This window comes from Octodon degus, unplaced genomic scaffold, assembly GCF_000260255.1.
Source record: "Octodon degus isolate 3935 unplaced genomic scaffold, OctDeg1.0 scaffold00211, whole genome shotgun sequence".
Lineage (NCBI taxonomy): Eukaryota > Metazoa > Chordata > Mammalia > Rodentia > Octodontidae > Octodon > Octodon degus.
This window is the reverse complement of record NW_004524787.1, coordinates 2,521,690-2,547,725: the sequence shown is the minus strand read 5'-3', so window position 1 is coordinate 2,547,725 and position 26,036 is coordinate 2,521,690. Positions and strand designations below refer to the sequence as shown.

General features: G+C 36.9%; 1 protein-coding gene and 1 pseudogene across 5 annotated transcripts in view; both read left to right on the top strand.

Moving 5' to 3' along the window:
* The window catches only part of Zc4h2 (zinc finger C4H2-type containing), a 40,157-nt gene extending 18,455 nt beyond the window's left edge, over nucleotides 1-21,702 (top strand). For 3 of the 5 annotated variants that reach the window (XM_004644810.2, XM_023705031.1, XM_023705032.1), the window contains 4 exons: nucleotides 15,061-15,232; nucleotides 19,423-19,595; nucleotides 20,373-20,535; nucleotides 21,257-21,702. In XM_004644810.2, the coding sequence (XP_004644867.1) occupies nucleotides 15,061-15,232; nucleotides 19,423-19,595; nucleotides 20,373-20,535; nucleotides 21,257-21,370 (622 nt within the window). In that variant the 3' untranslated portion in view covers nucleotides 21,371-21,702. Of the gene's footprint in view, nucleotides 1-15,060; nucleotides 15,233-19,422; nucleotides 19,596-20,340; nucleotides 20,536-21,256 lie in introns of those variants that run through there. The other 2 variants (XM_023705033.1, XM_012517747.2) reach the window with 2 other exon arrangements.
* Nucleotides 15,460-17,115, top strand: LOC105744034 (annotated as a pseudogene).
* Nucleotides 21,703-26,036: the final 4,334 nt, after the last annotated feature.

Below are 26,036 nucleotides of genomic sequence, written 5' to 3'. Positions count from 1 at the left end.
TCACAACAAAACAGAGAAGAAAGGTTTATACTAATATTATTTAGACAAGATATTCCATCTACATCTTGTCCTCTACTATGAAGATAACAATATGCAGTGCATTAATTATTGTAACTATCTTACTAACTTGTTTTGAAACTGTTTTGTTGCTATTTTATCTTTTTTTCATTAAAATGAATTTTTAAAAAAAACAAATTTAATGCTTCAAATATTTTTTTTGCCTGCTTATTTTTCAGTTACATTAGTTTGTTTTATTTTATTTTACTGTGGTAAGAGACCTGAATGTGAGTTCCATTTGGTATTTGTCAGCTTTCTTGTTCCTGAGACATAATATCTGACACCTGCAACTTAAGGAGGCTTATTTTGGCTCAGAGCTTTGAAGGTTTTCGCATCAGAGCATTACAGTAGGGGGTGTGGTAGAGCATAGCTGCTCACTTCATTGCATCTGGGAGGCAGAGCACAGAGGAAAAAATGTCAGCAAGAGAAATGCACTGCAAAGGCATGTCTCCAGTGATTCCTTTTGTCCATCTGGGCCTTACTCCTAACATTACATTCAACTATTAATATTGGTGGATTAATCTGTTAATTAGTGTAACACTCTCATGATCCAATCACCTTCCAGGAGTCTCTTAATCTGATTTAATTGACAAGAGTAACTGGCACACAATCCTTTAACAAATTCTGATATTTATGATATTGCTAAAAGCTAGAGGCAGAATGTTGTATAGTAGATCTCTTCAAAATTTGCTTAGGGCCTGCCAAATAGCTCAGAGGATTAAAGTACCTGCAAGCAGGTGCAGGGGCCAAGAGGATGCAGGTGTAGGGGCCAATGGTTCAATCCCCAAGCCTGCTGTGCTGGTAATGCCCCTGGGGCACGCTGAGACTGGGATTGAAATTGTGTGGTGATGTGCATTTATAATCCCAGCACTTGGGAGACTGTTAACAGGAGAATCACTATGAGTCCTATCCAGTAGTGAGACCCTGAACACTCTGTAAACCCTTCCCTGAAATACAGGAAAAAAACAAGAAAATTTTCTTATGATAACTGAATCTTTGTATATGTTTTGTATACGTCGACTAGCAAGTCCACATTTTCACTATTCCCTATTCCTTGGCAATCACCACTCCTCTGCTTCTGTGAGTTTTATTTTTATTCATACCTCATATAAGTGGAATTGGGTGAATGATATTTCACTGGGTAAAAATACCATACTTTTTCATCCATTCCTCAGTTGCTGGGCATTTGGGTTGTTTCCAAGATTTATCTATGACATATTGTGGTGCTATAAACATGGGTGCACATATATCACTGTGGAATGAAGATTTCAGTTCTTTTGGAAAAATATGTAAGAGGGGACATAGCTGGCTTGAATAGAACTTTCAATCCTAGCTCTTTTTAAAAAAATCTTTCTAAAATCATTATTTATTTATTTGGTACAGGGTCTTGCTACACAGCTCAGACTTGTAGTGATCCTCCTGTCTCAGCCTCCACATCACTGGGATTACAGGCATGTGCAACCACACCTGGTTTCAGTGTCAGGCTCTCTGCCGTGCCAGTACTGCATGTGGGACTGGAACCTTGTGCTTTCCAGGTAGACTCTTAAGACAGCCAAGCTATTTCCCCAGCCCAGTCCTAGCTTTTTGAGAAATCTCCATACTGACTTCCGTAATGAATGGTTGTACCAGTCTGCCCTCCCTATTGTGTCATCTCAGTAGTGTGAGAACCTTAAAAAGTAAAGAAAATCTGAAAGGTACAATGGATACCGTGAAAGGGAAAAAATTTGTTTGATCAGAAGGAAAAACGTGGATGAAGAAAAGGATAAAGGAAAGAAGGAAAAAAGATACATTTAGGTATTTATATGGGATAGTTTGGATAATTGTACTGCCAACTTCTGCTGCTCTTTTAAAAGGAGTATTTAATGATTAATATTTTTTCTTTTTGTTCGTTTTTCTCTTTCGAATTTCTTATAATGTTATTGGTAGTGTTTTATTTTCTTTTGCTTTTCTCTTTAAACCAACTTGCACACTCATATCTGGAAACCTAAACAACTAATTTGAAGATAGAATCATGCAATACATCAACCATTATTGAGTTTCTAGTTTCTAATGCTGTTTTTTTCTATCATTATTTTGTATTCTTTTAAAAAAAAAGACTATAGCTGGGGAGATGGCTCACAGTAGAATAAGCTCTCGAAGGGCCTGAGTTCAATCCCCGGTTCCACCAAAAAATAAATAAATAAATAAATAAATAAATACACTATAAGAAGCATTGCTTTCTAAAAAACTGCAACCAAAAAATAAAAAATGCATTAGCTTTAATTCTTTTTTTTTCAGAACTGGGGATTGAACTCAGGACCTTGTGCTTGCCAAGCAAGCACTTATTCTACTGAGCCATCTCCCCGGCCCCACATTAGCTTTAATTCTGACAACTTCTCATCATGCCATACTAATGTCTTCTTTATTTCCTAGATGAAATGTAGGTAAGTTTACTCTGCCTCTTTCAGAATACTGTAGGAAAAATATATTCATATTTACATGACTAAATTTGATTAAATTTTACTTCCTATAGAAAAAGTGGAATAGGGTAGTTTTTGTCTTCCTCTAATTCAATTCATTTAGTATTATTACTCAAGGTTTATTTCTGTAGTCACATATAATAATATTTCCTTTCATGTGTTAGGAAATTTTCTGTTTTATAATTCTATAAAAGTTTCCTTATTCATTCATCCATTGATTGACCTTTATTCCCTGCCCCCCCAAAAAATCTTAGTTATTATGAGTGAGTATGGTTGCAACCAAAATGGAATAGCTGGTATCTCTTCAAGACTCTGGTTTCAATTCTTTTATCTTTCATTGTTTTTATTTTAAAGAGAGAAAATATATAATAAATATACAGAATTTCTAAACAAGGTAATAGGAAAATAACAATGGTTATTGTATTGCATATTGTTATTTTCAAAAACTTTGCGCAGATTATGAGATACAGGCATGCAAAATTGATCAAACCGTGTTAGCACTCACCTTTCCTTTCTTTTTTTATTTTATTGAGAAACAAATAGCAATGACACAGTAACAAAACTGATTAGTAAGACAGTTTCAATAATTAATACATTGCATATTGTTGTCTATTTTTTTTTTTGGTACCAGGGATTGAACTCAGGCCCTTGCACTTGCCAGATAAGTGTTTATTCCACTGAGCCACCTCCCCCGCCCCACATATTGTTGTCTTCATAGTAGTTGTTCATAGTACAAGATGCAGACATGATATGCCAGCCAAACACTATTAGAACAAATCTTTCTTCTCATTGAATTAAGAGAAAGGAGTTGTATATCTATCCTATTTTGTATATACAGATACAACATGGTCCTTCATTTACATCCTCTTTTTTCTTTAGTTTTGTCAGAGATGGGTATTCCATTGCCATTTAAATATTGAAGGTACATGAATTCAGCAAAATAATCCAATATAGTCCAGTAGTCCATAATAGTAGTGGGTTATCCATAGGACTAGCAATGTCAGAAGATGTTGAGTTGAGCTCAGCATATTAATATGGCTTTACTTTTTATACCTTGTTTTTATACTTTTTACTGGATGGTTAAGACCACGATAAAGCAATACCTATATAACAAGAAATGTAACTTTTGTATATGCCAAGGTCAGTTAAATCCTCTCAGGATTTACCCTGAAACCCTGTACCTCAGATTGTAGAACCTTTGTCAGTGTCAGCCATGTGGATGAGTCACGGCCATTGTTTGGCCAATGTGCTCTCTGTGAAAGCCTGAGAGAAGGTTTTCTCTCCATGTGACTCTCCTTAGGCACACTCTAAATCATCAATCAGTTTCTTCTCTGGTCCCATAATCTCCTTGATCAGAAAATTTGCAACACAACTGAGTTACAGGCTAACGCAGTACAGGTTATGCTATGTCCTGATTCCTCACTGACCTTCAAAGGCCTGGGCCAAAAGGTTGGCTGTCCTTGCAGCCCAATCTTTTCTCTAATTTTTGGTCTGAAAACTTCAGTTGTTAACCCTCCAGAAGAGAAGCTTAACGATATTATTACCCTGTAGCATAGGCATATGAGTACAACATCATTATCTGTCTGAATATCAAACATCTTAGACATAATATGGAACTGCTATTTTCCAACAACCATAGACATTCTAAACTTTAAATCACTACAGAATGTGAAGAAAAAAAGAAAGAAATATTAAAAAATAGGAACAAACAATTACATATTTTACACAGAAATTTAGAAATCTAACCATATACAGCATTGTAGCAGGACAGTGCTATGACATTTTTTTTTTCTTCTCTGTTTTCATTTATTACCCTTTTTAAAAAACAAACATTTAAGGGGCCGGGGAGATGGCTCACTAGAATAAACGCTTGCCTGGCGAGCACAAGAGCCTGAGTTCAATCCCTGGTTCCACCAAAAAAAAAAAAAAATCTCCTGAAACTTATGGTCTAAAGCACCTACTTAGGCAAGCTTAAGCAAGCATGCAGGGACCTTGGTTCGATCCCCAGCACCACATGCCATGCCAGCCCTGCCCCCAAGGTGGGCTGAGCTGACCATAAAAAAACAAAACAAAACAAAACAAAAAAAACCATTTACTTGAGAAACAGTGTGGAAGTAATTGGTATGACATGACAAGGAGTACGTATTTAGAAAACTGAAATGACAGACATTCCTAGCATGACTATTTTTACACATTTCTATCTTCAGTGCAGTTGCTTAGTTCACAAGTATCAGCATATATAGTTAGTCAGGATGAGAATCCTACCAATTAACTGCTAGTTTCAACAACCTGCTGAAGATTCTCAGGATCATTGCTTTAATCATCTTGTGCATATAAATGTATGGTTTTGTCCCTGTCATGTTTCTTAGCTTTTGTTCTTGCCCTCACTTCATTGTTTAATCTTTAAGTAATTGCTTTCCTTTTAATTGTGTTATACCTTTCTATTTGAGTTCTGCATCTTGTACTGCTACAGAAAATGAAATTAGCTGAAGGGATTCTGGAGAGATAGCTGAGTGGTCTAAAGCATGATTTGATCCCTAGCATCACATGCTGTGCCAATGCAACCCTCAGAGCAGGTTGAGCTGGCCAAAAGAAAAAAGAAAGAAAGAATGAAAGAAATTAGCTGAAGGTTTTAAATTTTTTTTAGTTTAGTTTTTTTTGCGGGGGGGCAAGGGTTTAACTATGCAGCTCAGGCTGGCCTTGACCTCACTTTGTAACCCAGGGTTGTCTTAAATTTGCAACAGTCCACCTGCCTCAGCCTCCTGAGTACTGGGATTACAGGCATGAGCCATCATGCCTGGCTGAAAAAAAGACATAGTAGTAAAATTGTATCAGCTATCTTGGGTGCATATGTATGGTTGTTATTGTGTTTTGTTTTTTGTTTTTTGGTGTTTTTTTGACCCTTCTTTCTTTTCTCTTTTTCCCCATCCAAATTGTTCTTTCCTTTTAAGTAGTTTCTTTCTATTTCACAAAATTCTTAAATTGCCAAAGCGATATGACATTTTTCTTATAAATGAAAGTAATTTTAGTGACTACATGTCTCATTAGAAATCATAGAATCTAGAATGAAGTGGCATACTTTTAAGTGTTAAAAGTAAAAAAAAAATAGTCAATCTAATGTTTTAGGTGTAGCAGAAACACCTACGAAGAATTAGGAAGAAAGAAAGATGGTCTCAGGAATGAAAATAAAAGAGTTTGTCATCAAAAGGTTTATCCTGAAATAATAGCTAAAGGAAGTTTTCTTAAAAGAATGGGGAAATAAAAAGGAAACATGGACTATGAGGAAGGAAAAAAAAACAACGAAGAGAGTAGAAGTATGATGAGAAACAGATCATTTTCTTCCCTCTGTTCAGGATTTACATCAACTTTGATGGTAAAAGCAATACTATAGTGGTTCTAAATATGTGTAGACGTAATATTGTACACAGTTATAGATGAGAGCAGGTAAAAAGACATGAGATTTAATGTTTTTTAATTTACATTAATCAAATGATGACATAATGGACTATAAAATTATGAAATATAATCCCTAGAAAAACCGTTAAAGCTGCACCAAACACTAAATATTTTGGAAAGGAAGTTAAATCACCCCCAGGGAAAAATCAGCCAACCATATAAAGGCATAAAAAAAAACCAACACCACCAACAACAACCAATCAAAGAGCAAAGAGTAAGCACGAGGTGATAGCTCAGTAGAATAAGCGCTTGCCTGGCAAGCACAAGGTCCGGAGTTCAATCCCCGGTACCACAAAAAAAAAAAAAATCCCACAAAGAGCAAAGAGTAAATAAAAATAAAATGGTAGACTTAGCCCTTAATATCAGTAAGTACACAAAATATAAATGACCTAAATAATACAATAAAAATACTAATTAGTGAAAAACATAAAAAATATTATATATCATTATGATTTCTATACGAAACTGGCCTCAAATATAAAAATATAGATATGTGGAAAGACTGGAAGAAGACACATTAATGAAAATAAAGTAGGAATTTATATATTAATATTAGCTAATGTATGATTCATAGCCAAAAAATTACTAGCTAGAAAAAGAGGCTTTATATAATTATAAAGGTGTCAGTCAGTCAAGAAACTTGTGTCATTTATAGGAAAATGGATGCACATCGAGACCATAATGTTAAGTGATAGAAGTCAGACACACACTCTTAAATATTATATGGTTTTTCTGATAAGAGAAGCCTAAAATATAAATGAATTAAAGATCAAAATTAAAGATACATAATAGGAAACAGGAAGATAGACTTTTTTCCAAAAAGGAAGGGGAACAAGAAATGGAGATGAAAGAGGAAGAGGAAAGGGATCAAACAAGAATGTGGATATGTTTTGTATATGGACTATTTTGGATATTATTAGTATGTTCTGCAAACATATACTAATAAGAAATTAAAATTTTGAAAATAGAAGACATAGCAGCCCTAAGTGCCTACACTAAATAATAAAACTGCATGGTATGTAAAGCAAAAGCTGATACTAGAATTGAAGGAAAAAATAAATTCACAGTTATCAGCTGCTCATAGAATTAGCTGGAAATCTGCAATGATGTATAACTCCATATTACACTCAATCAACAGGATCTGGCTGATATGTATAGAACACCCCACCCAACTATAATAAGATATAAATTGTTTTCAAATATCCATAAACATATATCAAAATAGACCACCCCATGGAATATAAAAAATGGCCAATAAATTTAAAGGAGTTACATAGAAAATATATTTTCTAGCAATATAATCAATGTAAAAATCAATAAACCATAAAAATACTAGACAGTTGGCATACACTGGACTCTAAGCAAATGCATCTTAACAATTAATATGTTAAAGGTGAACTGTCAGTGGTGATGAAAGTATACTGAACTGAGTGAAAATAAAAATACATCATATGAAAAAGAGTTGATACAGCAAAAGTACTGGTGTATAATGAAAACAATAATATGAGAAACTTATGGCACTAATGCTTATTTTAGAACAAAAGAAATCCCCCAAATCAATAAAATAACTCCCATCTTTAGAAATTAGAAAAAGAAGGGGAAAATAAGACCAAAGCAAGCAGAAGACAGGAAGTAACATATGGGAGCAAAAATCAATAAAATTGAAAATAAAGGGCTGGCCTTTAAATAAATAAATAGCTCAGTGGATTAAAGCACCTGCAAGCAGATGCAGGCGCCGGAGATTTGATCCCCATGCCTGCTGTGCTGATCCTACCTCTGGGGCAGGCTGAGAGGGCAATTGACATTGGGCATGATGCCTGTAATCCCAGCTTTTGGGAGGCTGGAAATAGGAGAATCACTACGAGTCCGATCTAGTAGTGAGACCCTGAATATCCTGTAGACCCTTCCCTAAAAATACAAGGAAATAAATAAAAAAGAAAAGAAAAATTTTTTAAAAAAGCAATAAAAACAAAATCCAGTTATTTCAAAAATACATAAAATTCAGAAACCTGTAGTTACACTAACAAAGAAAAAGGAGCAATAGCACAAATTATTGATATCAGGAATAAATAAAGGAGTGGGGAGATAGCTCAGTGCAATAAGTGCTTGCCTGGCAGGAGCAAGGTCCTGAGTTCAATCCCCGTTTCCACAAAAAAGGAAATAAGATCAATACCTCATAGAGAACAAAAGGAAAACAACTATGAAAATTCTATACATGTAAATTAGAAAAATTTCAAGAAATGGGTCAAACCTCCAAAAACCAAACTACCATTTTCATCACCATGAAATACAGTTACACCTCACAGATATCATGAATTTGGTTCTGGACAGTAGCAAAGCAAATGATGAAATTAAAGTGAGCAATATAAATTATTTCATTTTCCAGTGCATATAAATATCCTGTACACTATACTCTATAGTCTTGTCTCTTGTATACCGTATTCCTATGTACTCCTACGTACTATACTCTTGTCTTATTAAGTGTGAAGTGGAACTATACTTTGAAATTATACATTTTAATTAAAAATGATTTATCAGTAAAAAAATGCTAATGATCATCTGAACCCTAAGTGTGCTGTAATCTTTTGGCTGGAAGAGGGACTTTGCCTCAACATTAATGGTTAGCAACTGATTAGGGGATGTTTGCTGAAGGTTAGGGTGGTTGTGTTAATTTCTTAAAATAATACTATAATCAACTTGCCAGATTGGTTGATTTTTAAATTTTTAAAACATTTCGGTGTAGCATATGATGCTCTATACTATTTTACACACTGTAGGACTTTGAAAATTGGACTCCGTATTTTTAAATGCTGTAGCTGTTTTATCAACCAAATTTACATAATATTCAAAATTTTTGTTAAGTTAGCAATGTTTATAGCATTTTTGCCTGGTTATCTCAAGAAGCCATTTATTTTTGCTTCATACATAAGAAACAACACCTCATCTATCATAGTTTTCTCATGTGTTTGTACTAATTCAGTCACATCTTCACATTCCATTTCTAATTTTCATTTCCTTACTATTCCATCACATCTGTAGTTAATTCCCTTAATATTGATATTTTAACTCCCCCTGTGAATCACAAATGTTCTTAATGCAATCTAAAATGGTGAATCTTTTTCACAGTGTTTTCAATTTATGGACTTTACAGATATCCATTAGTAGAACCACAGCCTATGTCAAGTTATAAGCACACAAAATATATTTCTTAGTAAGGCCTGAGAGTTAAAATTGCTTCTTTATCTTTGGGATGCATGGAGGATGTTTCACTAACTTCTTTGTTTATCTCCATCAGAGGTATTCTGTGAATAGGTGCATTATCAGTGAGAAATAATATCTTGAAAAGAATCTTTTTTTTCCTAAGCAGTAGTTATCAACAGCAGGCTAAAATATTCAGTAAATCATGTTGTAAATAGGTGTATTAATATTCAGGCTGTATTGTTCCATTTATAGAGAGCACAGACAGAATATATTTAAATATAGCTTTTTTGGGGGGTATTTTAGGGAAGGGTCTACAAGGTGTTCAGGGTCTCACTACTAGATCAGGCTCGCAGTGATTCAGTACAGTTTCCCAAGTACTGGGATTACAGGTGTGCGCCTCCACGCCCAGTTTCAATCACTGTCTCAGCACACCCCAGGGGCAGGGCCTGCATGACAGGCCTGGACATCGAACCCCTGGCCCATGCACCTGCTTGCAGGCACTTTAATCTGCTGAGCTATTTAGCTGGTCCTTAAATATAATTCTTAAAATCCTTAGGATTTTTGGAATGGTAAATGAGTATTGGATTTTACTTAGAGTTGCTAGCTGCATTAGCTCCTAACAAGTCAACTGGTCCTATGGAATCAGACATTGACTGCTTTGTAGTTATGGGGAGTCCTAAAGGCATCTTCTGTAGTACTGAAGCCTGTGGTTTTGTGTGGCCCCTTTCATCAATTATCTTAGCTAGATCTGAATTGCTTACTATAGCTTATACATTAATACTTTCTCCTTTCCTTTGCACTTTAGAAACATTTCTTTAAACCTCATAAGGTAATCTCTACTGACATCAAACTTTTCTTCTGCAGCTTCCTCTGCTTTTTCAGTCTTTGCAAAATTGAAGAAAGTAAGGATAGCTGTAAATTAGGCTTTGGTTTAAGGGAATGTTGTGTCTGGTTTGATTGTCTAACTACATGAGTAAAACGTTTTCTAATAACACTGATAATTACACCTTATTTTCTTATCAACTATATGGTCCATTAGAATATCACTTTTCATTCTTAAAAGAACTTGTCTTTTACACTTAATACTTAGCTGTTTGGCATATAAGCCCACTTTTCCTGACTTGGCTTTTGACACACTTTTCTCACTAAACTTAACTACTTTCAGGTTTTGATTTAAACTGAGCAGCACCTTTTACTTGAACACCTAAACACAATTTAGAGTTAGAAATTGGCCCAATTTTAGTATCGTTGTTTCTTAAGGAATAGAGTCCTGAGGAAAAAGAGAGAGAGTTAGAGGAACAGCAGTGGGTGGAGTGGTGAGAACATATGCAATATTAATTGATTTAATTTCCTATCTTAGATGTGTGCAGTTTGTGGAACCCCAAAACAGCCACAATAGTAACATCAAAGATTACAGAATGCAGATCACCATAAATGAAAATAATTGAAATAGTGTAGGAATGTGACATAGAGAAATGGACAAATGTGACATAGAGAAATGGTGCCAATACATTTGCTGGACACAGGTTGCTACCAACCTTCATTTCTTAAAACTTTTCACTCTGTTGGGGTTGAACCCATAGTCTTATGCATGAAAAGCAGAAATTATACCACTTTTCACTTAGCATCATGTTTTCAAAGCCTGTCCCATTTGTAGCACCCATCAGTGATTCATTCCTTTTATTGCTAAAAAGTATTCATTGTATGGATATACTGGGTATTTTTTGTCCATTCTTAAATTCCTGGCCATTTAATTGTTTCTATTTTTTATTTTTTTTATTTATTATTATTTTTTTTTGGCGGAACCAGGGATTGAACTCAGGCCCTTGCGCTTGCCAGGGAAGCGCTTATTCCACTGAGCCATCTCCCCAGCCCTGTTTCTATTTTTTAAACTATTGTGAATAATGTATTGTGTACAAGTTGCATAATGTATGTTTTTGTTGTTGATTACTATACGCTAGAGTAGACTTTCTGGGTTGAGGACAATTCTATGTTTTTGCTTGAAAAATTCCCATGCTGTTTTGTAAATAAGCTCCTCCATTTTAAATTCTTTTGGAATCTTCTTTTTATGATGGTTCTGGTTCCACCTGAAATTTTGAAATTTTAAAGAATAGAGCATCTGTGAAGCACCATAAAGAGAAATACAATAAGTTCTTGACTTATGAACATTAGATTTGTGAACTTCCACAGATACAAATGAACCTAGCATTATATACTTGTGAATGAATAGTGGAAGTAGTTTGCATGTCTTCTGGACATGTCAGTTATCCTGCTATGTACTTACTGTACAGATCATTAGTGTACATTAGTACAGCACAATCAGAGCCTATAACGTCTAGAACCAAGAGGAAAACAGTGATAATGTGGAGGTGCGTTTTGTTTTATACTTCAGATTGGATTATTATGTCAAAGATAGATAAGGCTCACTTTGTCAGTCTTATAAAAATTCTTCTGGAATGGAAATCATTCATAATTCAGGCAATGACTTTATGTCTGTGAATAATTTGTCTAATGCTATATAACTATGTAGGGAATTAAATTTATAACTTAACAGCTAACAAAAAGTTCAGAAAGTTTGGGCCCAGATGGTTTCACTTTAGAATGTTTCCAAATGTTTAAAAACAAATTAACAAATATACAGTGTCTTCTAGAAAGTAGCATTATAAAGAATGTTTCCTATTTTATTTTATGCTTTGTGTACTACCCTGACTCCACCTTCTTCTAAAGGCAGTGTAAGGCAGTAGTGCTGAATGCATAGCACTCATGGCACAGTGTTGTATTTGTTTAACTGAAAAATCTAAAATTTGCCATTATTGGTGTAGGAAAAGACAATGACAGACTTATACATATTATAAACATAGATTTAACAGTCTATGAACATATTAGGAAATAGAATTTAACAATGTATAAAAATAATTATATATTACTACTAGATGGTGTTTATTCTAGAGACACAGACCAGTTATCTATTCAAAAAATAAACAAATGTTACTGATAATATCAAGGTAAAGAAGTAAAATAACTTAATCATTAAAATCCATGCAGATAAAACATTAACTAAATTAAGCACATATCTAGCCTAAGATAAAATCACTAAGAAACTAGAAAATTTCCACAAGTTAATGTCATCTTCAAACACCCTACAACAATGGTACTGAACCTATGGGAAGTGTGGCACAGTGTGCAATACTTATATTGGCATTAGAAGGTGGCTTGTGCTAATGGTCATTACCTGAATTTTATAACCAACATTATATCTGATTACTTGCTCTGGAGCATGTGCATATATTCATAGACATGTTCTCATGTGTGCAAACATACACACATATATAACTTATAATCTTATTATAATGTCCAAGCCAAGGCGATAAAGGTGGCAAATATAGCAGAGCAGTTGGGCACAACTGAAGGAGAAAAGAATTATCATTAAATTTTTTTAAAAAATATTTTATTTATTTGTTTGGTACAGGGTCTTGCTGCACAGCTTGGACTCGTAGTGATCCTCCTATCTCAGCCTCCCAGCACTAGGATTACAGGTGTGTGCCACCGTGCCCGGTTTTGGTGTCTGGCACAGTGTGTGGTACCAGGGATGGAACCTGGGTCCTTGTACTTGCCTGGTAGATACTTACCTTGCCAAGCCATCTCCCCAAGCCAGCACTATCATTTTTACCTACTTCCTAGGTGCCACATAGTTTGCCTGGGGGCTTTACAGCTGATTATTTATTCCTGACCACATAATATATTGATTAGTTGTGATTATGCCTGTATTGTTGATAAAGATACCAAGCTCTAATAAAGTAAGATGAAATGATTAGATAATGTCACTTACCTGCTTGTTATACTTTTAAGAGTTTCCCCCTTGTGCTGAGAGTGAATGTCCTAACTCGTCTTAAGTCATCTCATTTGCCGTGCTGTGTTCTGACTTTTGCCCCGTTCCCAGTTTCACTTGTCCCTCTTTCCTCTTGCAGGAGATTTTCTGGCCATATTGATATTTGTGTGATTCATTTTATTTGCCACGTATTGCTGCTCAGCGTCATTGCTCATGCTATTTTGTCTACGTCGACTGCATTCTTCTATGTCCATTTGCACTCACCAGTTCCTTCACATTTGTTTTTCAGATTTCAGTTTAGATGTCTCACCCAGAGATTTAGAGGAGACATTCTTGTGACAACCCCACCGACTCTCTCGTATTATTCAAACTATTAGGGCACTTGTTGAATCCTTTCATTGTACTCTATCTCCTCCATGCTTTCTTCACATATATCTCCATCCATGTGTTCAGGGTCTAGTTTCCTCACTAGTACTGTGCCTGGCATATGATAGGTGTTCAATAAATATTTGTTCAATATGTTTGTTTGGTACATAGTAAATGCTCAATAATTACAGTATAATTGCAGTTGTTATTGTCCAAAGGCAAGTGAATAGTCAAAAGTAGAACGAGGATTTATACTCATATTTTCTAAAGTGTGTGTTCCTTTCATGATATGACTCCACTTGCAGAAATTGGTTCTATCCCGAAAACGTTCTAATCTTGTTAGAGAATGAGGCAGTAAGGGGGCCAGTGGAAAGACAATATACCTTGGGTAGGATTTCTGAAACTTTGCAAACACTTTCTGTAAATAGACTTCCAGTGGTATTAAGTGGCTTTCAAGCTACATCTTTCTTGTTTCTTTTCTTGTTTAATCACATGCATATATATTTTGAAATTTCAATCCTACTGCAGATACTTGCAATCTTAGTGCATATACTTTTTCACTGAGCACCACATTTCAAAATTTTTCACATGGCAACACTTTAATGACTACCAAATATTCTAGTTTTGGCCGTAGCCCAGAAAATAAATCCCTGTGTATTAACCTTTTGTGTATTTGAATTACTTCCTTAGAATAAACTTACAGGTGAGAGATCCCTAAACCAGTGGATCTATAATTGAAATTTAATCATAGTAAATATTATCTAAATAAAGGAATGGTCCCCAATAATTTCTTTCCCACTATTCTGGAACTTACGAGTATAAGCTGTGCTGTATAGTATGAAAGCAATTATCTGCATGTGGTGTTTAAATGGATAATTTGTTTGTTTTTTGTTTGTTTGTTTTTTGTAGTTTAGGGAAGGGTCTACAGGGTGTTCAGGGTCTCACTACTAGATCAGACTCATAATGATCTGCCTGTTTACAGTGTCCCAAGAGCTGGGATTACAGGCATGCACCACCATACCCCGTCTCAAATGCCGTCTCAGTGTGCCTCGGGGGCAGGGCCAACATGGCAGGCCTGGGGAGCGAACCCTCAGCCTTGCACCTGCTTGCAGGTGCTTTAATCCACTGAGCTGTTTGGCCAGCCCTGATAATTTGGTTTATTGAGATTAAATTCAGAATACTGTTTCTCCACTATGTGAATTATGTTTTAAGTGCTCTATATTTTAGGGCTACTGTGTTAGAAAGCACCAACACAAAACGTTTCTATCACTGCAGAAAATGTACTGGACAGTGTTTCTCTAGACTTTCTGAAGAGGACACTGTTCACATCTTAGATAGCATTTCTTTGTTGATTGGGATGTTTCTGTTCCTTGAGGGCTATTAGCATCTCTGGTCCACGTCCATTGACTGGGCTTCCTTGAACAAATCTCATACCTAAAACTCTTCTAGTAGTTATAAATTAACCAAGAGAACAAAATAAATCCCATTTAGTATCTACTGATATTTTTTCCTTAAGAAACAAGAATCTCCTAATATTTCTGTGGGATAATTTCTAGATAGCTTTGCTGAGGGAGTAATGATAGAAATATGAGTCTGGAAGAAAGGCCTCCCGAAACAGGGCCTAATTCTGTTCTCCATTTCCATTTTCCTTCCCCTTCTGCTGGCCTTTTTGCTGCCTTGGGGGAATTGCAGGAATAAGACCCTGCAGATGGAGAAGATCAAGGCCCGGCTGAAGGCTGAGTTTGAGGCACTTGAGTCAGAGGAACGGCACTTGAAGGAATACAAGCAGGAGATGGACCTCTTGTTACAGGAGAAGATGGCCCATGTGGAGGAACTCCGACTGATCCATGCTGACATCAATGTGGTATGTGGTTGCTTGCCTGGAACTTGTGGGCCCCTTAAGAAAAAGGCTGTAGTGAGTCTTCTGGCCTTTCCTTGAGCTGTGCCTTTGGGTAACCGTGGGGAGTAGGCATGAGGCTATGGAAGAGTGAAGGAATCTTGTTTTGAGATAATCCTTGGCTTTGTCACTGATTGACTGTATTTCACTGGGCAGGTCTCTACTCTCTTGGCCTCATTTTTTTTCTCAGCACTATGAAAGGAATACAGTAACCTTTAAGGACTCAGCTATGATGTGCTCTCATTCTGAGAGTCTGCGAGGTAAGAGATAATAAACTTGGGGAAAATTAGACCACGGAACCTGCCTCTGGGGCACAGTTTAAGGTGTTGATTCAAAGCTTCCAACTAGACTGAATAAATGGTCTGTGCCTGTTTATCAAAGTAGAATTCCTTCATTAGAGTCTCTCTGAAAATCTTGGAACATGGGAAATTATTTGATTGCAGTTAATAAGCTTCTTTCTTTTGGAGGTATTAAAACAGAAAATTATGCTGATGAGTCCTGCACAAAGAAGATTAACGGTATTGGCCTATAAAATAATTTCCAATGCTTAGAATCTATGAATATAACTAATTTTTAAAAATCACTTTTAAAGGAGCTAAGCTTCTACCTTTGGCAAGCCCATTTCTGTGGCAATACTCATTTTTTCATATTATAAGCCCTAAGGCGTTAAAAGAAATATAAAGGCCATTGCAGCGAGCACAAGCCTGGGAATAAACGGACTAGCTGGGCCTGGCAGAGTCTGAGCCAGCGCTCCCTGAGGTGTCGATCTTGGAGCAAGACCTGCCAGGCAGTCTAGGCGGGGAAAGACAGTTGCAGACTGGCCCCTTGGAGTGGGAAGGGAGTGGGCGTGTTAACCAGTGGGAAGCCTGTGTTTTCACGAAGGAATGAGTCAGTTGAAGCTGCAGAGCTGCATCTGAGCCCTGGCCCCTTGGCTTCCTGGGTCGGAGAAGATCTTGTAAAGGAGTGGTTTCTCCTCTCACACTAACAAGATGCCTAATTTCCTCAGTTCCGCTGGGGCAGGTCTTCCTTAGAAATGTCATCAGGCACAAAGGTGCTCTCAATAAGATCCAGGAAGAATCATATATGTGGAAAATAAGAGAAACAGATGGAGGATCCTTATTAGGAAACTAGAAGGAAAATGTTGCCCAATAGTTCAAGATGGATACATAGTGATGAATTTGGTGAAGAAAGTCAGAGAAAATATTGGAGACCAAAGACTGAAATTTCTGAGATACTGGAAAGTCATTTTCTTAAGCTTAAGTCCTGGAACAAGAAGTTATATGATTATGAAGCTAACATGCCAGACAGATGGGGTCACAGTGATTATGAGGAGTTATGCCTGAAGAATTTGGGACAGTGATGATCAGCAGGATATTATCAATGGGAAGAAAACATTTCCTCAGATAAAATCATCTGCCCATGAATCTCACAAACATAAGAAGTCTCACAAAAAGAAGCAGAAGAAAAGATCACACAAAAAACAGAAGAAAAGCAAGAAGGAAGTCACAGATGTAACGGCAGATTCCTCAAGTGAGTTCTCAAAAGAAACCAGTGCTTCTAGTACCAGGAAGAGGAAACAACTACACAAGCGTGAGAAAAAATTTTAAAAAGTCCCTCCAAAAACCAGTTTTATTTTTAGGTGCAGAAAGTCATATTTCCCAGTCAAATGATTCAGCATCTAACAGTGATGAAGAAAGTTAGGAAAGAGGCACTAAGAAAACCAATAGGAAAAAGAGAGGAAAAAGTCCATTGTCCCTACTATAGCTAACAATGAAGTAAAGAGGACACACAAATGTCCTAATTGGAAAGTGGCTACAGATGAAAGATCTGAGAGCTCAGAAGATGATTAAATGGGAAAGAAACATTCTTATTTCCACTTGACTCTGTGTATGTCCAGCTTGTACACCGAGGAGTTTCTGCTAGTGACTCCTTCAGCACAGGGAGTCTGAGGTCAGGGCTGTTTTGTGCCATCTATACAAGTTTTGACAGACTCCTTGTCTTCTCTTTTGGCTTGTTAAATTTGATCCCTTTTCTTGTTAACAGGGAATATGGTATTTTGTTATGAAGGTTTGTGAAAGAGATTATTATTTACAATTAATCACATTTAATGTCTTGTAATTGGATAGTAAATGGTTCTGTAGTTCCATTTTTGTCTATTACCTATCTTGTGTTTGAAATTATTTTTTCTGTTGTTTGAGGTGACATCCAGAAGAATTAGGGTTATGCTAATTATGTTCTGAAAGAAGATTTAGAGCACAACCATTTAAATGTTTTTTTTTATTCTTTTTCGGGAAGGTGGCAGTATTGGGAATTGAACCCAAGGCCTTACATAATATATCAGGGACTAGATCTACCACTGAGTGTTATAACAACCTTTGTTGTCTTCCTTCCTTGTTTTCTAATTTTATTCATTCCTTTTATGTTTTCCCTGAAACTAAATTGAATCAGCTCCAAAATGAAACAAGCTTCTCAGGGACAAACCCACTTTTTTTTTTTTTGGAACTGGGGATTGAACTCAGTCTCTTGCACTTGACAGGGAGGAGCTTATTCTACTGAGCTATCTCCCCGGCCCCTAACCCACTGTTTTCTAATCAGTTTCTGGATTAAAATACCAAGTGGAAACTACATCTTTTGTCTTTGTTGTACTGTGGTCCCTACTATGTTACTTCTTAAGAAATCAAAATATTACTGAAAGAAGGCTGGCAGAACACAAATGAATTTTGCATTATGGGAGAAAGTAGCAAGTTCATAGATTTTTTTCCTCCTGGTTGTCAACTTCCTGTGCTGAGTAAAAAGCTTGAAAATCTACATTTTTGGTCTTGATTCTGTCACTAATTGGTAGAGCTCTAGAGCGGGTAAAGTTAACCTTTCTTGGCTTTAATTTCCCCATGTGTAATAAAGAGATACTTCGTGGTAGTATGACAGTTTTATAACACCAGCAGTAAAATACAGGTATGATGACATTGCATGACGTGGTATTGCTCTAAATTAGCTCTCTCTGTGGAACACATTTTTAATAATGTGTTTGGTTCAAAATCAATAAAAAAAGAAATATAAATATTTAGACAGTAGATACTTAGGATTTTAAGTGCTAGAGATACAGATTTCTGGGTCTCATAAGAAACTGACAATTTTGCTGCCAGTTAACCAAGGGTGCAGAGCCACTGAAATGAAGACATTTGTCACACAGATGGGATGAAAATCTGTCAATCAATCTCTGATTTGAAAATCAGAATTACCTGGAAGGTATGTTAAAACACAAATTGTCATACTCCACTCTATAATAAGCCAATAGACAATATCATACTAAATAGTTAAACACTGGAAGCCTTCACTCTAGAATCATAAATAACAAAAGGGTGTCCACTATCATCACTCTGATTCAATATAGTTCTGGAAACATTAGCCTGAATAGTCTCAGAAGAGAAAAAAAATAAAAGGAATAATCATAGGAAAGGAAGAAGTTAAATTAACATTATTGTACAGGAAATGATACTCTACCAAAAATCTTCTAAAGTTAATAACTGAATTCAGTAGTGTGGCAGTGCAAAAAGTTAACACTCAAAAATAAATAACATTTCTGTACACAAAAAAATCACTGAGAGAGGAATTAGCAAAATAATACATTTCAAAATAGCATCAAGAAAAGTGAAATACTTTTGAATTCCCAAATGCTGATGATTCTGCTGATGTGGCAACGACATTTTGGGAACTACTGTTCTAGTTGCTTGTCTATGTGACAGAATCCCTGGATAGTTTTTTTAGAAAAAATTTCTGGAAGTATACTCTCATCTCTGAGTTTTGGTTTTTATACCAATGAAATGGTGGTAGGGTGAATTAAAGGAATTCTAAAGATCATTCCAACTCAGATGTTATGTTTGAACTATACTGTTTATTGAGACTTTACTTTGTTAATCTCTGTATTGAATGCTCTGTATAAATTTGACCAATGAATCTTCACTAAGATTGCATGAGGTATACACTATTATACTATTACCATTATAGAGACAAAGAAATATGATTGACCAGAGGGTATGGCAGGTTGAGGACTTCAACATAGTTTGGCCTAGATCTGGAGCCTGTGTAATTTACTCACTTAGTTATAAAACTTGAACTTTGGGATCTTTTCTCTGTACCTACTATACTTTATTTTCCAGATGGAAAACACCATCAAACAGTCTGAGAATGACCTAAACAAGCTGTTAGAGTCTACAAGGCGGCTGCATGATGAGTATAAGCCCTTGAAGGAACATGTGGATGCTCTGCGTATGACTCTTGGCTTGCAGAGGCTTCCTGATTTGTGTGAAGAGGAGGAGAAACTCTCTCTGGAGTAAGCTTTCTGACTTATTTCTACTCCTCCTGTACACACAGTGGCATGAATCCTGACCTGAATGTCAGAGTACCTAGTCCTACTCTTAAGTCTGTCAATAACTGAATCATTACATGACCTTGGGCAAGTCTCTATCTTGGGCTCTTTCACCAGGAAAGTGATTAAACTAGAATTACTGAATGTTTTATAATTCTTTGTGTGATTTTGACAAGACTGACTATGAATCTTTAAGAGGTCACTTCTAAAGTCTTGGTCTCAAAAAGATGTCCAGAAAACCTTAAAAACCCAATGTGTTCAGCTTTTATAGTCTCCTTGAGCTAGTCTAGGACTTCATCTTGTGATCTACAGTTAAGAACTAGGCCCACAATAAAGGTAGACAGATTTCAGCCTGATAGAAGAAGGCATTTTCTAAATGTAGACCAGATTGCCTGAGGAAGTGTTGAGCTTTTTAGTCCTAGAAATATGCAAAGATATAGGCCTGAGTATGCTTTAAGAGCATGTAATGAAGGATGGAACAAAATGGCCATAGAGAACCCTGCTAGCCTTGAAATTCCTTGATCATTTTAGGTTTATCAGAGCCAAGGTAAAAGGAGGGTTAATGTTCCTAGCAGATAATGGACCTCATACCTAGGGAAAAGAAGCTCACAGCGAGTGGGGTTTAGGAACTTTCCTAAGTGAACTATAATCTAACCCTTGGTACTTAGTATGAAATCTTAAAATGGGGCAAAGTTTTCCTTGCTTTCAGAATCATGCAGCCAGTGTCTCTCATCTCCAAAGTTACTTTGAGAAACAGAAAGCAGAATGGCAGACTGAGCCTCAGGAGCCCCCTATCCCTGAGTCCCTGGCCGCTGCAGCTGCTGCTGCCCAACAACTCCAAGTGGCTAGAAAACAGGACACTCGGCAGACAGCCACCTTCAGGCAGCAACCTCCACCTATGAAGGTATGTGAACTAGGTAAGGGCTCTGTAGGAAGCAAAATATCCTGCCATGAAAGGTCTATGAGATCTGACCCTTGCGGACTTCCCTTAACTAGCCTTTGAGCCAGAGAAAGGGGTGCTATGTTGAGTCTCTCATTATTGTTGTCCCACATTCCCAGAGTAGATTAAATAAATGCCAGATGGTTGGCAGTCTCTCCTGAAGTATAGTTTTCTAAAAGTTAGAAATATAACTTTTATACAAATAATATACTGAATATGCATCATTAACGAGGGAGCAATCAGGATTACAAAGTAGTTTCTGAAAATACCTAAGGAACAGATGAATTCAAGTAAAGAAAGGAAAGCTGAAATAAATTAGCTTCCCTAAAGACTGTGTAATATGAAATATCTAAAATACTTACTGTTTTGGCCTTTGTAGAAAAGTTTGCTGATTTCTGTCCTACAAAACTTTAGACAATGGTCTAGTATAAAGTTGAATTGGCATGTAGTCCACATTTTGCCTTGTATTTCAGTTTTGCATACACTTTCTCAGCATCCTTCTATAACTTTGGTTGTATAATTTATATTTTGTAGTCTCCAAGAATACTGAATTATACTTAAGTCTCTTACTGATTACTACTCCATGCTTATTGGATATCACAACTGCTTTTTAGGCCCCTGAGAATCAGATGTCTAAGCTATGTCCTAGAAATAACTAACTTTCTTTGTCTCATGTTCCCCCCAGGCCTGCTTGTCATGTCACCAGCAGATTCACCGGAATGCACCCATATGCCCTCTTTGCAAAGCCAAAAGTCGGTCCCGGAACCCCAAGAAACCCAAACGGAAGCAGGATGAATGAAGAAAGAGGGGACACATGGAACTCTTCTGTTCTGTTTCTTGGCCAGAATGATGTGAAAAAACCCTTCCCAATCCTGCCCAGTTCTCCTATTTAATGTGATAAAATCAGAACACCTCTTTTACTTTGCTTTACTTTCTTTCTGCATTTGGCATTTCTAGTTTAGGAAGCAGGTTCAGGTGCTGATAACTATATATAAGCATATGGTTTTTTCCACCAACATTTCAGCTTCTCCCCTTGTTTGGGATTGAGGGAAGGGCAAAAGACCTACATGTCCATATCTGTTACATGTATTTGAGACACGAAGCTTAAGAGATGTGGGGTCTGAGGACTGGTGGCACCCCATATATTGTTACCATGAAAAAGCACCAGTGTTTTCCTTCCCTATATCTTTGCCTTAGGCTCTGAAATGAGAACAGTCTTGCTACATTTTCCAACAGGCTGAGTGTTTATATTTCTCTCACCCCTACCTCAATCCTTAAGGCCCAGAGGTAGCTTAGACAAACCTTTTCAATAATTCCCTCCATTCAAGTCTCCCTTTTACACTAAAATTCTTATGTAGTAGGCTGTGTATGCCTGGGGGTCCTGATATCTGTTGATAATTTCCCCCATACTTCTAACCTTTACTAATCTATACAAGTTTCCCACAGGAAAATTAAAGAGCTGGACTTGCTGTACAAGTCCTGCCTAACTCACTGCCTAAGACACTGGGGTTTAGGGATCTCATTTAGGGGCTTCATTACATTACTGCTCAACAGTTTAAAGATAAACAATTTTAAAGACCTCAATCTCCCCAAGTTTCACAGGTCTCTTCTTTGCCAAAGCTCAGTCTCCTAGTCAAGTCATTGTTGGACTTAAAGGATGAGAATTGGGACAAACTGACTGAAAATCTTTGGTCCCAAACCTTGGCCCCTGACTTGGACAAGGAGATGTTTTTCCTTATTTCCTTCATTGTAATTTTATGTTGCCACAGTATACGTGTTCATAATATAGAAGGTTCCTCTGCTCTTTGAAACTGAGTGTATGTCTGTATAAATCTTTTTAAATAAACATTTGTGCATTGGAGTAATGCTGACTGAGTGCTACTGTGTACTATAATTAACATAAAAGATGTAATACCGTATACTATTTTGAATAGCATTTTGCTTTTATTCATTCCAACTTAAAAATGAGAAAGCCAATCATCAGGCTGCAATAATTTACCCAAATAGCCTAACAACTTTCATCTACTCAGTACCTAATCAGTGCCAGGCTTGCATGCAAGATGTTTTATACAAATGATTGCAACTGATTTTAAAACAACCTTAAAAGTTAAGTGTTCTTATCATAATTTTCAAAAAAACAAACTGAGAAGTTAAGTAACATATCCAGAATTAACTCGGAAAAGGAAAATTACAGATCTGGAGTCAGATTTTTCTGATTCCAGAGCCCATTTATTTTTACTTTTCCAACATAGTTTTTCTCTTTAAATATTTCTCCTTTTGGGAATGGCTTGATGGAGGAAGTAGTTGAAATAATTCTCAATCTAAAATTGGAGACTAGGTATCTAGTGACTGAATCTTGCAGGCCTATAAGGCCTGGTCCTCTATACAGATACAAACAGGGAAGAACTCCAAAGGACATCTCAGCTTTAGAACTCTATACAAGGAGTGTGGTGGTTGCCATTAGGACTGCATCATAGTTCATCATGTCCCTTTATCAGATCCTGTCTCCTTGGCTTTTCTTTCTCTATTATTCATTAATCTTTCTTTGCATAAGTATTGATCTCAAAGGCCCCCTAATTATTATCTTGTTGTCAATGAAGTATTTGAGTACTTATGAGGGAGCCTAACAACTGACAAAAACCTCTCTGTGCCTCATTGTCCTCATCTGGAAAACTGGGGAAATAGTACCTGCCTCACTGAGCCGTTATGAGCAATGCCAGGTATGTAGGAAGTCCTCAAATGTTAATTTCCCCCTTTTTGTGCCTCTGGTATCATGTAGATTTGAGGACTAGTGAAAAGAATTATGATTTATCTAGTCTTACATTACTCCATCAACCAAGGCTTTAGTTTCACTACAAGCTTGATTCAGAGATTGCATAGGCTCAGCCTAAACAAAAGGAAGGCACCCAGCTATAAAAATGGGGTTGCACTTTAATCTGTATAGGCTCAATGGGTCCCTTTATAGTGCAGGAGGCACAGTAACTTGTATGCATTTTTTTTCCCATGAGAATTAAATCGTTTATTGATTACACATGATAATGAATTATACACAGCTTCCATCCCATCTATCATAGTATCTGGTACCATTATTCAATTTAGATATATAGGATGTGCCAACAATAATTTTTATAACCAAGTAGCTGACTGTTTGCTTGGGTGACCTTTTCAATGGTCAAATTCAGAGGTCACAACAGTAACTGTCAGCTCAACTACTCCAAAGTTTCTGAAGACAATGACTTTTTTAATCAAGCAAATGTAAAGAAATTTTAAATGGAAACTGGCATCACTCTGAAGGAATTCTAACTTCACACTGCTGGGCATGTTAACCAAGATGGCCTCAGAATAAACTAACTTTACACAGCACATTTAAGAAAAGACATATTTATTCAGCATCATCATCAGACTATTACATTTAATGATCAACAGCATGGGTGCAAAAAAAGGTTACATTAAAACCCTTTGTTGGAATGTTTCACACTTTCCACAGAACAGAAACTAAAATAACCTGTTATACAATTAGTCACAAATACAGTCCTCTAGGTTTTTGCCCATACACATGAGCATTGTCTAAAACATGTCTCCTTTGTAGCAGCTAGGCCCTGCCACCACTGTGCTTGGCTGAGTTCACAAATCTGTTGTAACTTGTAGCTTCCTTGTCACTTCTCTGGCTCTCCTCTCCTGCTAAGCTTTGTTTCCTGGAAGTGTTTAAAACCTTCTGCCACTGCCATAGCTACTGCTGTTGCTGGAGACACTATAGCCACCTTGATATCGTGGTTTGGTAAAATATTGGCCTCTCCCACCATAAGGCTCAGAACTTCTGCCTGCAGTTTCCTTCCTTCATGGGTCCAAAATTTGAAGACTGACTGTTGTAATTGCCAAATTCATCATAGCTTCCACCACTTCCATAATTGCTTCCAACATTACCAAATCCATTGTAGCCATCTCCACTGCCACCATATCCACCCCCACCATGGCTGCTACCAAAGCCACCTCAACCACCTCAACTGAAGTTTTCTCCACAACCAAAACTGTCACCAAAACCACCTCCATGACCACCACCAAAACTTCCAGAACCACTTCGACCTCTCTGGCTAGATGAAATACTAGCCATCTCCTGCTTCAACAGGGCTTTCCTATCTTCAGATTTGTGGCAATTCTCAGTGTGTATTTTTGAATGACAATCTTATCCGCAGAATTATGGTCATCAAAGTTTACAAAAGCAAAGCCCTTCTTTTTCCACTGCCTTGGTTGGTCATAATTTCAATCACTTTGATTTTTCCATATTGTTTAAAATAATCTTGTAGGTGATGTTCTTCAGTATCTTCCTTAATGTCACCAACAAAGATCTTCTTCACAGCTAAGTGGGCACATGGTCTTTGAGAATCTTCTCTTGAATCAGCTCTCTTTGGTTCCACAACTCTTCCATCCACTTTGTGTGGCCTTGCATTCATGGCTGCATCCATCTCCTCCACAGTGGCATAAGTGACAAACTGAAAGCCCCTGGAACACTTGGTTTTTGAGTCTCCCATTACCATGCAATCTGTGAGTGTTCTCCATTGCTCAAAATGGCTTCAGACTGTCATCAGTTGTCTCCAACCTCAGCCCTCCAATGAAGAACATCTGTAGCTGTTTGGGCTCCTTGGGAGACTCTGACTTAGACATGATGGCAGTTAGAAGAGAGACTGATGATGCTCAGTCCACCAGCAGAAAGGTTGCTATGCATTTTTTATGGAGTAGAAGTCAGTTCTGTCAATTCTATTATGCTTGGAGCGATAGAAATTGCTCTTGGAAGCTCAAGCTAGGGTCACATCTGAATAGGAAAAGAATAGTCATATATTGAACAACTATACCTGCCGGCCACTTCATGTTGCTATCTCATTACACTGCTATCTCATTTAGTTCTTTTGGATTATTTGTGTGAAACAAAGTACCACAAAAATTGCTGGCTTAAAATATTACTGTTTATTTTGTTATGCTTCAGTAGGTTAAGGAGGACTGACCAGGAGTGGCTCATTTTTGTTTCATGTATTGTTGGTTCAGATAGCTTGGCTGGGGTTAAGGGGATGGATTGGTGGTTTTCTGGTGGTTGTTGAACATTTCTGCATTATCATCTGGGACCTCAGCTGGGAATGACTGCAACTGCTGTCAACTGATTTCCTACTTCTCCTTTGTCCACCAGGGCCTTTTTTCCTCCACATGTTCTCTCCTAACGGTAGTCAGAATTTTTCACCTGGGATCTGTTTTCCAGACCAAAGCTATAAGGCCTTTTGTGGCATGGGACCAAAAGTTGAGCAGCAACACAGCTGCTTTTGTACCTTTGATGAAAGCAAGTCAAAGGTCGATATCAGATTTGAGAGGGGAAATCTCTTAAAGGGCATCATTGTGGGTAAAATATAGCTTTATCATATTTTTCTAATGAAAATAAATACTTTAGCATAACAGTACCAGAAGTGTGTTTCAGCATC